Source organism: Oryza brachyantha, chromosome 4 (assembly GCF_000231095.2).
Source record: "Oryza brachyantha chromosome 4, ObraRS2, whole genome shotgun sequence".
Lineage (NCBI taxonomy): Eukaryota > Viridiplantae > Streptophyta > Magnoliopsida > Poales > Poaceae > Oryza > Oryza brachyantha.
In genome coordinates this window covers 21,403,670-21,417,698 of record NC_023166.2, presented here as the reverse complement: position 1 = coordinate 21,417,698, position 14,029 = coordinate 21,403,670, and the positions used below count along the sequence as shown (strand labels likewise).

Sequence of the window (14,029 nt, the reverse complement as noted above, 5' to 3'; positions counted from 1 at the left end):
GTGAAAATGAAATCTATAGTTGGGGTCAGGTCGGACAGATCTAGAGTCGGTGGGGAAGATTATGTAATCGTTCGATTCGGTTCACCTAGCGCAAGAAAACAATGAGCACACTGGTATCAGAAAAAAGAAAAAAAGAAGAGACAACAAACAAATGCTTGGTTTTTTACTTGCCACATGCAAACCTCCCTTAATTCCTACTGTACTTGTAAACAATTGGAGGGATCAGCTTCCTAATTAATTGTGATTAGTTAACAAGTGTGGTCAAAGATGCCCTGTTGGTCATTAGAGGTCGCCTAGGCAAATTTCTCGTTTCTGCCTTGTAATTCACCACAAAATCTTACGTCTCCAACAAGGGGAGCGGTCCAAAAACATTGAAAAATCCACTGTAAATTAAGCAAATTTAGTAGAAACGCAGCGACCTCCTAGGCGTTGGAGACCTCGAGTCATTGGCCATTTTCACTCTCGATGCGGTTGTTTTTATCTCACCTCGTCAACTCTTTTCAGCTCCCTTTCCCCCCCAAAAAAAAAACAGCTCCATAAGTTTTGTCCTACTTTTTGCTCCACGTCTCTCAGCCTCACCCTCGCACGAACTAATAAACTTAAATTTAATTTGGCGCAAGCTGGTGTTGTTTGAAATTAAAAGTGCACCATGAAATGCGCATGGGTCGATTATATATATCCTTCATATTTTTTACGATTATGAAATCTGATTCCGTTTACTACAAAACCACAGTTAATTACTGGCAAATCGGAAGGAAGATAACGATGATTTTTTTTTCTCGTTCCCGAACATTTTCTTTATAAAACATGAGAAACCAATTGGCGAATCGTTTTCACAACGTCAATTACAATGCTGTTAGAAGACAATATTGCCACGTGGTATAGAATTATGGGTAACAAGGCCTAGTCAACAATAGTTGCTTAGACAAAAGGTTTATTGTTGAAATCCGAAAATACGATCCTGAAAATTGAAAAAAAAATACTTGACTGAATATTAAAAACTGGCGGATGACCAGAGAATCAAGTTGCAGGATTAATTAATTAATTAAGCGAGGCGTCACCTTCATGGAAAGCTAGCAACAGCCAATAAGCCTAGCTTAGCTTGACCGACCGAGCTTCTTTAATATTCGGGCAGCTCATGCTCGTGCTCACTCTTGCATTGCAACCCCGTCCCGACCGTGTGGACTTGCACACGTCTTTGAATCCATCCCACCTCCTCTCCTTCGTATAAATCTTGCAATCTCTTCGCCCACTCGATCTCGTGTTCGCCATTGCTGTGATCCCCTCCAACTTCTTATCAGCCCACCACCTGCAAGAGTCAAAGAAGACGACGACGAGCATTGCGACAACGGCAATGGAGGAGCAGCAAGAGCAGGTGGAGGTGCCGTCCTACTTCCTGTGCCCCATCTCGCTGCAGATCATGCGCGACCCGGTGACACTCCCCACCGGCATCACCTACGACCGCGACGGCATCGAGCGCTGGCTCCTCGCCGCCAGCACCTGCCCGCTCACCAAGCAGTCCGTGCCGGCCGACTGCGACCCGACGCCCAACCACACGCTTCGTCGGCTCATCCAATCATGGTGCGCCCTCCACGCCGATCATGGCGTCGAGCTCGTCCCCACCCCCAAGCCCCCCGTCGACCGCGAGCGCGTCGCCGAGCTCGTCTCCCGCGTCCAGGCCGCCACCAGCTCTGCAGCTGGCCTCCTCGACGCGCTGCGTGAGCTTAAGGACGTGGCCGCCGAGAGCGACCGGAACAGGAAGCTCCTCGCGGCCGTCCCCGGCGCGGTGGACATCCTGGCCGCCGTCGTCGTCGCGTCGTGTCAAGATGCAAAGGCCACGTGCGACGAAGCCCTTGAGGTCATCTGCTCGCTGCAGCTCTCGGAGCAGTGCCTGATGGGCGTCGTCGAGAGGAACGAGGAGCTCGTCGACGCGCTCGTCGCGACCTTGCAACGGTCGAACACCACGTCCAGGGCGCACGCGGCGCTCCTCCTGGAGGCCGTGACGGCGGTCATGCCGTCGAACTGGCTGGTGTCCCTCCCGGAGGAGGTGTTCGGGGAGGTGGTGCAGCTGCTCAGAGAAAAGGTGTCCAACCCTGCAACCAGGGCGGCCCTGCACGTGCTCGTCGGCACGACTCCGTGGGGCCGCAACCGCGTGAAGGCGGTCGACGCCGGGGCGGTGCCGGTGCTGGTCGACATGCTCCTGGACGGACCGGACCGGCGCGGGTGCGAGCTGGCGCTCGGCGCGCTGGACCGGCTGTGCGGGTGCGCGGAGGGGCGGGCGGCGCTGGTGGCGCACGGCGCGGGCGTGGCGGTGGTGGGGAGGAAGGTGCTGAGGGTGTCGGAGGTGGCGAGCGACAAGGCGGTGCGGGTGCTGCGGTCGGTGGCGAGGCACGCGGCGACGGCGGCGGTGGTGCAGGAGATGGCGCAGACGGGGGCGGTGGGGAAGCTGTGCGTGGTGGCGCAGTCGGAGCAGTGCGGCGAGAGGACGCGGGAGCGAGCGCGGGAGACGCTGCGGCTGCACGCGAGGGCGTGGAGGAACTCACCTTGCTTGCAGCCTCACCTCCAGGCCCTCTACCCTTATTAGTTCTTGCTCATCGCACAAAATCTAACTCCTTTTCGTTTGATTCATTGATGTAGCCCGTCCTGTAGCTTAGAATCAAAGTGTACAGAGAGGCAATTATTTTTTGTTTGGGCTCTAAAAATCTCCTTATAATCGTCAATATATGTTCAAATTCTTTCGATTTTGGAACTCTTTACGCAGAAAACTCAGGCATAGCTAGAGCTGCTAGCTTAATTAGCTAGTTTTTCCATCATCGCCGCCGATGCAACCTGACCTGATCAGTCGACGTTACCTGCAATGTTTCCGTACACCGGAGATTCATCATCCATGCATGCAATGCAAGAACAGATCGAGTGCTGGACGGCTAGATCGCCGGAGTCCGATCGACGTCCTTGCCGGCAATGTCCTCGGCGGTGGGGGTGCTCCTAGCTAGCTCCCTTCGGCGTGTCGCTGAGTGAGGATCCGGCTCCTCCGTCAACCACGCTGAAGCATGCATGCAGTACACCTCATATGCTTTCTGCATCCATGGCATTCCACCTTCCATGCATGTCCATGGCGACTTGGCCACCGTAGAGGCGTAGACGTCGACGGGGACGATCCCAAATCCTGATCCCGATCCAAGTCAATGGTGTAGGCCCAATGGGACAATGAAGCCCGTCAAGGGCCCGGTACTTGGCCCATCTTGGGCATATCATCATGGGTCGCACAGCATATGGGCTTCCATATAGAAATTTTTTCTGTTTCTTTCCACGCACGCTTGCTCGTTCCCCCTCCATATATATCAAAACATGTTCATACGTTAATGAGTCGGTTCGTTCTGCGTGCACCAAAGATAGTTGTTAATACTAGGAAACGAACGAATAGTAAGGAGGGGACTCTCATCGTCGTCTTTTTCGATGTATACTCGCTAATATAAAAGAGAAAATAAGTTGGTTTACAATGAGTCAATAAAACATCGACTCTTGGTGCATAAAATAAGAAGACAATCAGAAAATCTACTTTGTACGTGTGCTGACTCTAATCAGAGACGCTGACCAAATGGAATACGAACAACTTTAATTACTACCTCCGTTTCATAATGTAAAATGTTTGATTTTTTGTTGCAACGTTTGACCATTTCATCTTATTCAAAAATTTAGCACAAATATAAAAAATGATAAATTGTGCTAAAGTTCTTTTGATAATAAAGTAAGTCATAAGCAAATAAATGATATTTTTATAATTTTTTAAATAAGACAAATAGTCAAACATTACAAGTAAAAAAAGTCAAATATTTTATACTCCCACCGTCCCTAAATGTTTGACGCCGTTGACTTTTTTATACATGTTTGACCATTCGTCTTATTCAAAAGTTTTTGTAAAATATGTAAAGTTATATATATAAGTATACTTAACAATAAATAAAATGATAAAAAATAATTAATAATTATATAAATTTTTGAATAAGATGGATGGTCAAACGTGTATAAAAAAGTTATCGACGTCAAATATTTAGGGACAGAAGTAGTATTATGAAACGGAGGGAGTAGTCTATAATTAAATTGTCCTTTGTAAAGTTGGTAGCGGAAAAATATGAGAAAAACCAGGAAAATATTATGAATAAATTGGAAGGCCTATTTTTTAACTCTATGGTTAAAGAACAAATATAGAGCAATATAAAGTCTGGTTGGTCGGGGAGGATATTTTGTCCCCATTAGACCAAGTTGGACCGGATAAACAGTGCCCCTTCTTATATTTTTTAAATAAACTCAGCTCAAATCACATTGTCCCACGGACCAAACCACCAAATTAACCGAAGCCAGACCCTGGCGGCAGGCCCGATAATCGTCACGATTAATTGTTAGTTTGTTACGGCTTTTGAAACCCTGGTAGTAGCCCTTGTGGTATAACGTGCTCACCCGGTCAAGTCCTATACTTGGCACACGTGCCAGTATTCATGGTTAATTATTTTTTCGATAGTAGTCAACCTATCCGTCAACATACGAAAAATTTGCAAGTATTTTACCAATTTATATTACTGTAGTATTTCTTTGGAGTAACGAACATGTCATTGCATACAGGCAATTTGCAAGCATGCAATAACTAGGAATAAACAAGATACAGTTTCCTAAACAAGATACAGTTGAGAATGTTATACATCATCACCGACCAATTGTGTTCGAACTACGAATCACTAATTTATAGCTTACGTAGATTTAGGATGATTTAAGTTGGCACTTAACTAAATTTAAAGAATTTTCAGTAAAATCTTATTACATTGTGATGTTCCTAATATCAACAAGTTACGTTACAAATTAAAGGTTCCACTTAAAGTCAATTTTTTTTAAAAAAAGTATTTACGTCGTGGGTAATTTTGACAAGGGATAATTTAGCAAAATGAAATTGGTAGGGCAGTAAGAGTAGTTGTTTTTGTCACAAAAATGAACCAATTCTACATTTGTTCTTTCAATTGTCATTTTGCTAGATCTGTGTGGTCCATAATTCAGGTGGCTTTAGGTCAGCCTCAGTCTCATTATGTTACTCATATGTTGGTAATTGGTTAGGGGTTTTGAAAAAGAAACGAAGGCACTTATCTTGCTAGGGGCGGCATCTACTTGCTAGTTGTTGTAGTTATGCAGGAATGACATGGTATTTGACAAAAATATATTATCTTTTTCTAGTTATTTTTATTACTATCCACTGGCTCCATACATGAGCTATCCTTTAAAAGCATGTTTCCCATAATACGGTTGACATGGTGTGTCAACATTTCGAATTGGTGGCCATGGAGTTTTCACCTAGTAACATGGTTGATAGTTTCCACTCAAAAAAAATGGTCGACAGTCTACATTAAGAATTTCATCTTAGCTAGGTTCTGTTTTTTAATAAACGATTAACTATCAGTCAAGTGATTTTTGGCTGTGTGCATCTTACTTATGTAGAGACCAAGAATGGTTTCGATGTGGTTTTATCATCTTGATGTAATCATGTAGAATCAATAAAAACTTCCTTTTTCTACCAAATACTGAGCCTCTCACTCGATGATTTGTTGGCTCTCGTGTCTTAATCTGACGCGAGCTGAGGTAAATGATGATTTAATGTGATCGATCTGATCCGTGCAGCAATTGACGTGAGTATATTTTCAGATCGACGAGACGACGACTGCAGACATGTGTAGCACGCACGTCCGCTGTGCTAATTAATTAAACAGTTATATAGCACTGTATAGCAACTCCATGGACCATGCAATATTATGCTACTCATGCATATCCACCTGCCTGCCATGTGCTGAAATGAGATGCATCATGCATGGTACGTACGAATTTTGATGAGTACAGACAGAGAGAGAGAGAGAAAAGGAAGGAGAGAGACAACCGGAAGAAGAACGTCGTCTGTTCATGATCAATATATAGACGGTCACTAATAGCTTGGGGTGCGTTTGGTTTCAATATATAGACAACTAGTACATAATTAAGTTATCTATAATGGGAAATCTTATGGTGCTTATATAAGAAAGTAAGTACCTAGATATATTATATTTCATGTAAAATTTTAGTACCTTAAATTAAATTAAGTAACTCGTACCCAAAGAGACTAACTCAAGGTATTATTTTAAAGATGGAAAAAACTCTATATATCCATATACCATCAAAATATTATGTAGAAAACTCATAATAACAACTGCTCTTTTTTTAACTCATATAAATTGTTAGTTAACGTCATGTAAATGAATCAGAGGGAGTATCTAGAGATCATATTCATACACGAGATTCACGACACCGATCGAGACTGCATGCGTTTGGAACACGTACGATCCAATTAAGCATACACGCACCATATCTTGCACAATATCTTGTATTCATCCACTGCTAGATGCGCATTATGGCGTTTATTGTTACTTTAATTCGAGGAATGACTGATACCGGGGTATTTCAGTTAGCTCCATAGAGAAATTTAACTTTTTATCACTCTTACAAAACAGATTTATCATCCGCTGTCTATGACATATGGACCCCCATAAGTCTATGAAATGTGAGTCTAGTAGCAAATTTGTTATCAACATTCATAAGAGTAGCAAAAAGTAAAATGTCCCTAAGTTTGAAGCATCACTTCTACTTGATATTGTGATGTTACACGTACATATCATATTGATGATGCATGATGTATACTGTGCCTTGCTGAGGATGCATGTCTCTGCATCCTAAATTTTCTTGCAGACAGTGCATATGTACGATTGGTATTATATATAGCTATCTAGTTTCCAATTTTTTCTAAAAAATATCGTATCGAAACTTTAGACACCTAGATGAAGTATTAAACATAGATAAAACAGAAATACTAATTATACAGTTAGGAGGGCTACATGATTAGTCATAAGTGCTAGCGTACTCCACATGTGCTAATAACAGATTAATTAAGCTTAAAAGATTCGTCTCGCGGTTTCAAGGCGAGCTATGAAATTCGTTTTTTCATTCATGTCCGAAAACCCCTTCCGACATCCGGTTAAACATTCGATGTGACTAGCAAAAATTTTCATTTTGCCAACTAAACACACCCTTGCTCCATCGATCCCTCCAAACATTAAAAATTTTATTTGACATATATATGATACGTGGAACTTTTAAAAGTTTAAGCACATATATGTATATGTTTTTTTCAATATTTAGAGGATGTATAAATAAAAGTATGAATAGATTTAGTTTAAAACATACTTAATTAATTACATAATATGGTAATATTATTTCATTTTATAAATATGTAGTGCATGCATGTGGGTCGATGTTGTATTTTTTAGATAAAAAAATTTACGGTCTTTAAGAAAGTATCTACAAGCATCAAATTATCAAAATTTTGTATAAAATTTTAGCACTTATAAGTATACATTATTTTAAGGTAACATGTTTTTATACTGTAGTAGAAAACATAGTAGCTCTAGATACCTTTCAAATATGAAAAAAAAGCTCTAATTTTAAATAACATTTTTTACCGGACAATAACCATCAAAGCAGTTAAGTGAGGTTTCAAAAAAGATGCAAAATATACACTTTTATCCTTATCACTGGGTTCTCCGAAATGTTAAAAAAAAAAATTGAGCTTTCTGTTCCAGCCAATCGTGAGTGCTTTCATAGCGTGCCAGCCGTGCGGCTAGCTCTTTCTGGTAATATGCATTTCCTATCCTAAGGTCAGCAAGTTAGGTAAGTACGTAGAAAGATTTCACATGGTAGCAAACAATTCCAGTTCCAGGCGACATGGGGTTCTCTCTCGAAACGTAGGAATTTTAGTCAATTTTCGCATGAGACAATTCAACTTTTACAATTGATACTACATTTGTCCTAAAAAAACTTTATTTATTGGTTTTTATCTAGCGTTTGGCTATCAGTCTTATTTAAAAAAATTATTTAAAAAACTAAAAAAAATTAGTCATACATAAAGTACTATTTATGTTTTATCATCTAATAAAATAAAATTATTAATAAAAAATTCAAATAAGACGTAAAAACAAATATTATATTTTCAAAAACTAAAAAAATAAAGTTATTTCTGAGACGGAGCAAGTATTTGACAATTTTTCAAACTAAAGAGGGCAAGAAGCCCCTACTACTAGTTGGTAGAAGTACGCAAGGGCCTGCATTTTCAGCATGCGCCTATAAGTATGCGCATGCAGCTGCCATCCCCATGAACAAGCATCAACTGCTTAAGCTAATTACTTACTGAGGTAGCGAGAGATCCATCCATCCAGAGAGAGCTCACTCCATAGATGATGATGGCCATGAAGAAGAGCGGCGGCGGCGCCACTAGTAGTGGTTTTCGTGGTGTGTGCTTGGTAATGGCGGTGATAATAGTATTGTCCATCCAAGCAGCAGCAGCAGCAGCAGTGGGTGGCGACGGCGGCGGAAACCAGCTCCAGCAGCTAAATCTGCGGGCGTCGCCGGTGTACGTGCTGGGGGACTCCACGCTGGACGTCGGCAACAACAACGACCTGCCGGGGAAGGACGTGTTCAGGGCCAATAGGCCATACTACGGCGTCGACTACCTCCCGGGCTTCCTCCGGCCTACCGGACGCTTCAGCAATGGCTACAACGTCGCCGACTACATCTGTACGTACTTAATTACCTAGGTATATAGCCAATATATCTTTCTATCTGTTTGTATATATGTGCATGTGTGCATGCGTGATATAATTCGTCAATTATTAGTATGGTTAGCTTGGATGATCGATCGAACATGTATGTATTTGCAGCACGGAAGCTGGGGTTGGCCAAGAGCCCTCCGGCCTATATGTCGCTGGTTGGGCCACTCAATTTCACCCTGGTTCTCAGCGCTCTCACCGACGGCGTCAGCTTTGCTTCTGGAGGAGCTGGCATTCTCGACTCCACTGTACGTAATTAATAAGCTAGGAGTGCAATTCGTTTAACGTATATACTAGTTAACTGTATGCATGAATATTAATCAATGTATGGCATGCAGAACGTAGGACAGTGCATCCCGCTGTCAGCGCAGATGCGGAACATGGAGGCGACGAGGGCAGCGATGGCGGCCAAGGTGGGAGACCGCACCGTGGCCGACCTCTTCTCCCGCTCCTTCTTCCTCCTGGGCGTCGGCAACAACGACATGTTCGTCTTCGCCACGGCGAACAGCAACGCGACGCCCACCCAAGTCGCCGCCTTCTACTCCGCGCTCGCCGGCAACTACTCCGACGCCATCACGGGCCTCTACAGGATGGGCGCGAGGAAGTTCGGGGTGATCAACGTCGGGCTGGTCGGCTGCGTGCCGCTGATGCGGCTGCAGAGCCCCGCCGGCGACTGCAGCCGGGGCCTCAACAGCCTCGCCGCCGGCTTCAACTCGGCGCTCGCCTCCCTCCTGGCCGGCCTCGCCTCGCGCCTGCCGGGGTTCACCTACTCCCTCGCCGACTCGTTCGGCTTCGCGGAGGAGGCGTTCGCCGACCCGGCGGCGTCGGGGTACAGGAGCGTGGACACGGCGTGCTGCGGCGGAGGGAGGCTGGGCGCGGAGCGGGAGTGCGAGCGCGGGTGCTCGCTGTGCTCCGACCGCGACCAGGTGGCTTTCTTTGACCGCATCCACCCGTGCCAGCGTGCATGCATGCTCAGCGCCAACGCCTACTTCGACGGCCCGGCCCAGTACACCAAGCCCATCAACTTCAAACAGCTCGCCTCGGCCCGCTCCTCCTCTGCACCATGGGCCACCGCCTAGCACTCCTCCCCTCCTGCTGTATATATACACAGGAGTATTAATTAATTACCCATGCTTGCAGTTGCATGGTACTACTTAAATTTTTTTATTTTTAAATATTTTTAATAAATAATCTTATTACTAAACCTTGGAGAAAAATATTTTTACCGTACAAACCCTTTTATCCACGCTATTGTTGATGGCGTGACAAGATAACGTTACCACACATAATACATTGACGTGGTAATATTGTCTTGCCAATCTGCCACGCCAACTAGCTTAAGTGTCAATATTGTCTTGCCACATCACCAACAATAGTGTGACCAAAATGTTCATGTGGTGAAAATATTTTCTTTTCAATATTTAGTAATAAAATTATTTATTAAAATGTTTAAAAAAATAAAAAAAATCACTATTATATTTGCTTTGTATCCATGCACCGTCCTATATTAATAAAGCGGGGTGAAATATATATCCGCGGTTCCGCGCTGAAGGCCCAATGCCAAAATGAAGCCCATGAAGGCCCAATAAGTCTATCATAAGATCCGTCTTGGGCTTGTCAACATGGGCTGGGCCCTAGTGATCTGGCCCATCATCTTCGCGTGCCGTGCCGCATGTGCTTTTTTTCTCTCTTCCCTATCCTGCATTCCTGCCTGCTGTTTTCAAGAACACTAAGAAACAAAAAGGGATACTTTTAGTGAATCATGTATTGGAAGAGGACATTATGATAGCACAGCATGCACTGCAATTTGCAAGATAAATAAAACGATGCTCCTACAGTATTAGGAATACTTTAGTGAATCATGTGTTGGAAGAGGACATTATGATAGCAGGGCAAGGACCACATGCAATGCAAGATCCACGGAGCAAGCTGGAATAATCCTCGAGCATCGACCTAGCTACCACTTGTTTATACTTGCTATCTTCTCATCATCTCCTAGCACTATGTTAGTAGATTACTAGTTCATATTATGTACTCCATTTTCACGGAATTATGCTCAATGTGGCCGATGAAGTTCATCATAGTATATACTTCTATGAACACTTCTGCAGAAATGCTCTGTATTTATATAGCTAAGCAACCGAAGTTTGCTGGAGTTAACTACTATAGTGCATGCTTCTCTGACCTTATGCAAAAACGATGTCTGTATCTATTTACTTATTTGCAGAAAGATGTCAGTATTTATAACTAACTGAAGTTTGCTTTTTATTTTTGTAAAAAGAAAGTCTGTTGTTATGTACTACTGCTACTATATAGTGGGACTGTAGGAGGGAGTACTTCTCTAAATTTCTTTAAGAAATGCTGTTTGTATTTATAGCCTGTTAATTTCCTGACCAAATGTTTGCAGCCCCAAGGAGAGAGTGAAGAAACCTGCAAGGCTGCAGCTGCAGACGGAATTGTGTGTGTAGCTACAGTAGGGTTTAGTGATAAGTAGTGCCACTTGACAGCCACATGCATAGAGATGATGATCTGAGCTCGAGCTGAATGAATAGTGGTTTGTAGCGAGCTTATTCAATCTCTGATCTCTGCCACAACAGTCCAGACAGGACGGATGGGTAGCTCTCGTGTCAGCATAAGAATATATTAATCAGCATCAGCATGACAGCACAAGAACATAATGGAATCCCAGCTGTTAAACTACACTTATCTCATTCGGATAACTCACGACGCCACTGTGTCAGATCTACCCAGCTGCTGCATGCATGCTTGATCTGACATACCAGCCTGATTAATGCTGATCTTTTTTTCAAAAAGAAAAAAGAAAAAAAAGCTTGCTGATTAATGCCAGGTCCTAATACGATTTGAACACGTGATTATATAGTGCTCCCACTACTCCGTTGTCGTTTACATATATGTGCTGGATGGATCCGCTGTCGTTTGTTCCACGTACGCGTACGACATGTCATCTCTGTGTTCTTCTTCTCCGTGGGTCATACCATGCTTGCGTGTCTCGTGTCACTTATAATTGATGTCTAAGTAAGGTTTGCCAGTTAAGCAGAATTCAAGCACACAGTTGAGGGTCTGCTCTTTTCTTTTGTATTGAATAGCTAACTGAATAAATGATTTTGCGATAACTATTCCTGAATACTCCATCTGTTTAACCTTTTTACTTGCAATGTTTGATCATTGTCTTATTTAAAAATTTATGAAAATATCATTTACTTTGTTTGTGACTTACTTTATTATCAAAAGAACTTTAAACACCACTTGTTATTTTTTATATTTGTACTAAATTTTTGAATAAGACAAATGATCAAATGTTGTAATCAAAAAGTCAAACATTTTACATTATGAAACAGATGTAGTATAAAATAATAAATTAACTATTATAAAGTTAAAAAAAATAAGTTTTAAACAGTCTTCTAAAATTTCATATATATAAAGGTTTTGTAAAAAATAGTCCATTCAATCCAAAAGAAAGGCTCGCTGGCATCCAATAGGCATCATACTATCAGCTTGCAGAGCCGCACGCCAATGAAATTAGCAACCGGGTTGATTGATTGATTGATCAGACTAGCTAAGATCCTGTGCAACTTTATACTACTAGTACTAATTAGTCACTGAACCGAAGTACTCTAGCTAATCAGTCAGTGGGTGGCGATGAAGGAGAGGCCAGGGAGGAGAGGAGCGTCGGTGGAGGGTGGTGGCCCAGGAGGCGGCGTCAGGACGACCGGCGACGAGGCATAGGGGGTCGACACAGCAAGGAGTACTTGCGGCTCCTTCACTCCACCATTAATTCACCCGACAAATTAATCAGAGGCTATGACGGCTTTGCTTAATTACCAGTAGTAGTACTGGAGATAATCAAGGGAACTAGTACATATCGAGACTAGCTAGTGCTTACCCGATGCACCTTCTTTGACGAGATCGGTTGTTCTAGTTTATGGCTCATTAGTGATTTTTTTTTTCTTCTTTTTTGCCGTTCTGAAGACTGGTGAGAGAGCTGGCTGTAATTAAGAACAGCTCGGGTGCAATGTTAGTAGGAACTGTCCGGAGAGCTGTTCTTTTTCCCGGCCAGCCCGTGCGTCGGTCTGTCCAGCAGCCAGCTGCGAAGCTTAGCAAGCATGCGTGCCAGCTCTTGCTTCTGTTGAAAATTTTGCTGGAGTAGCTCATACTAATATGAAGAAAATGGGAAGCAGGCCAGTTTGGAAACTTTCAAGGTCGTCGTCAAGTCTGAAACTCTGAAAGTTAACTTCTGAATGCAGATTCATCCCATTTTACGTACTGAAAGTATAAGCATACGCCGGATAATGAATATTACTCCACCGATCAATTCAGGTGGATCTGCATCTGCATGCGCAGCAGCAATCTGTTTCCTGTTACTTCCACAGCAGGTAGCTTCGGTCGCACGTACGTACCTGCAGATATATAGGCAGACAGCTTTCGGCTTCGTTGGAGATAGCCTGCAAGGTCAGCGTAATCCTAGTACAACCGATCTATCCGATCGTCACCGCCTGCATGTGTTTCTGGAGTATCGATGCAAAATGCTGAACAGCTAGCTAGCTGTATTAGCGTCTTCCAGGAGGCAAATCTGCACATTGGATTGGAATATTTGATCAGTAACATGCACAGCACATAGGAGAGAGTATTAGCAATTTGGTACTGCTACTAATTGGCATGGATGAGCAAGCAGCGGTATGTATGCTGCGTGCCTCCGGTCAGTACAACTGCACAATCCACACAAGTGGAGTACAATTGTATAGATCAGTGGATTACTGAAGTAGTATGGCCATGTGCTTGCTCTTTTGACCGTATATATGTATGTATAGTACAGTATATATGCTGCTTTCTCTCTTTGACCTTTTGCCTCGTAACTGCTAGACAACAGATTAGTACTCTCCATTTCTCCCTTTCCTGCAACACAAGATTAGTCACATACACTGATACACATGCATATGCATCCATGCATGCCTGCCCTCTAGCTCCCTCTCTCATTTTTTACACGCAGAATGTATGAACCAGCAGCTATTCCTTTAACTGTATATCTTCTGAAAATGCAGACAACTCAAGATTAGTATCTTCATCTTCAGAGAAAGAAAGCAGCAGAAGGCTGCAATGTCTATATTTTCTACATTATTGGCCATATATCTAATCTATCTGTTATAGTACAGGATTTTTCTGAATCTTATGAAAATTCAGACAGGGCAAGATTAACATCTTCATCTTCAGTCCTTCAGAGGAACAACGCAGCAGGAGGTTGAGAGGGATGGCTATCTTTTTGCGTTGCCCAGACGAAGGAGGAACATAGATACAATTTCCCGGCAGCTGCAGTGCATGCTGTTTTGAGAGAGGGCCTGATG

General features: G+C 43.2%; 2 protein-coding genes across 2 annotated transcripts; both read left to right on the top strand.

The window, feature by feature from the left end:
* The first annotated feature begins 1,179 nt into the window (after positions 1-1,179).
* On the top strand, positions 1,180-2,708 carry LOC102714012 (E3 ubiquitin-protein ligase PUB23-like). Its single transcript, XM_040523630.1, has one exon. It carries the CDS (start codon positions 1,355-1,357, stop codon positions 2,582-2,584), a length of 1,230 nt encoding a protein of 409 aa, XP_040379564.1. The 5' UTR covers positions 1,180-1,354; the 3' UTR covers positions 2,585-2,708.
* Positions 2,709-8,236: 5,528 nt separating this feature from the next.
* On the top strand, positions 8,237-9,753 carry LOC102713739 (GDSL esterase/lipase At5g55050-like). The gene is made up of 3 exons (XM_006653841.2): positions 8,237-8,637; positions 8,781-8,917; positions 9,008-9,753. Exons 1-3 carry the CDS (start codon positions 8,298-8,300, stop codon positions 9,746-9,748), a joined length of 1,218 nt encoding a protein of 405 aa, XP_006653904.1. The 5' UTR covers positions 8,237-8,297; the 3' UTR covers positions 9,749-9,753.
* Positions 9,754-14,029: the final 4,276 nt, after the last annotated feature.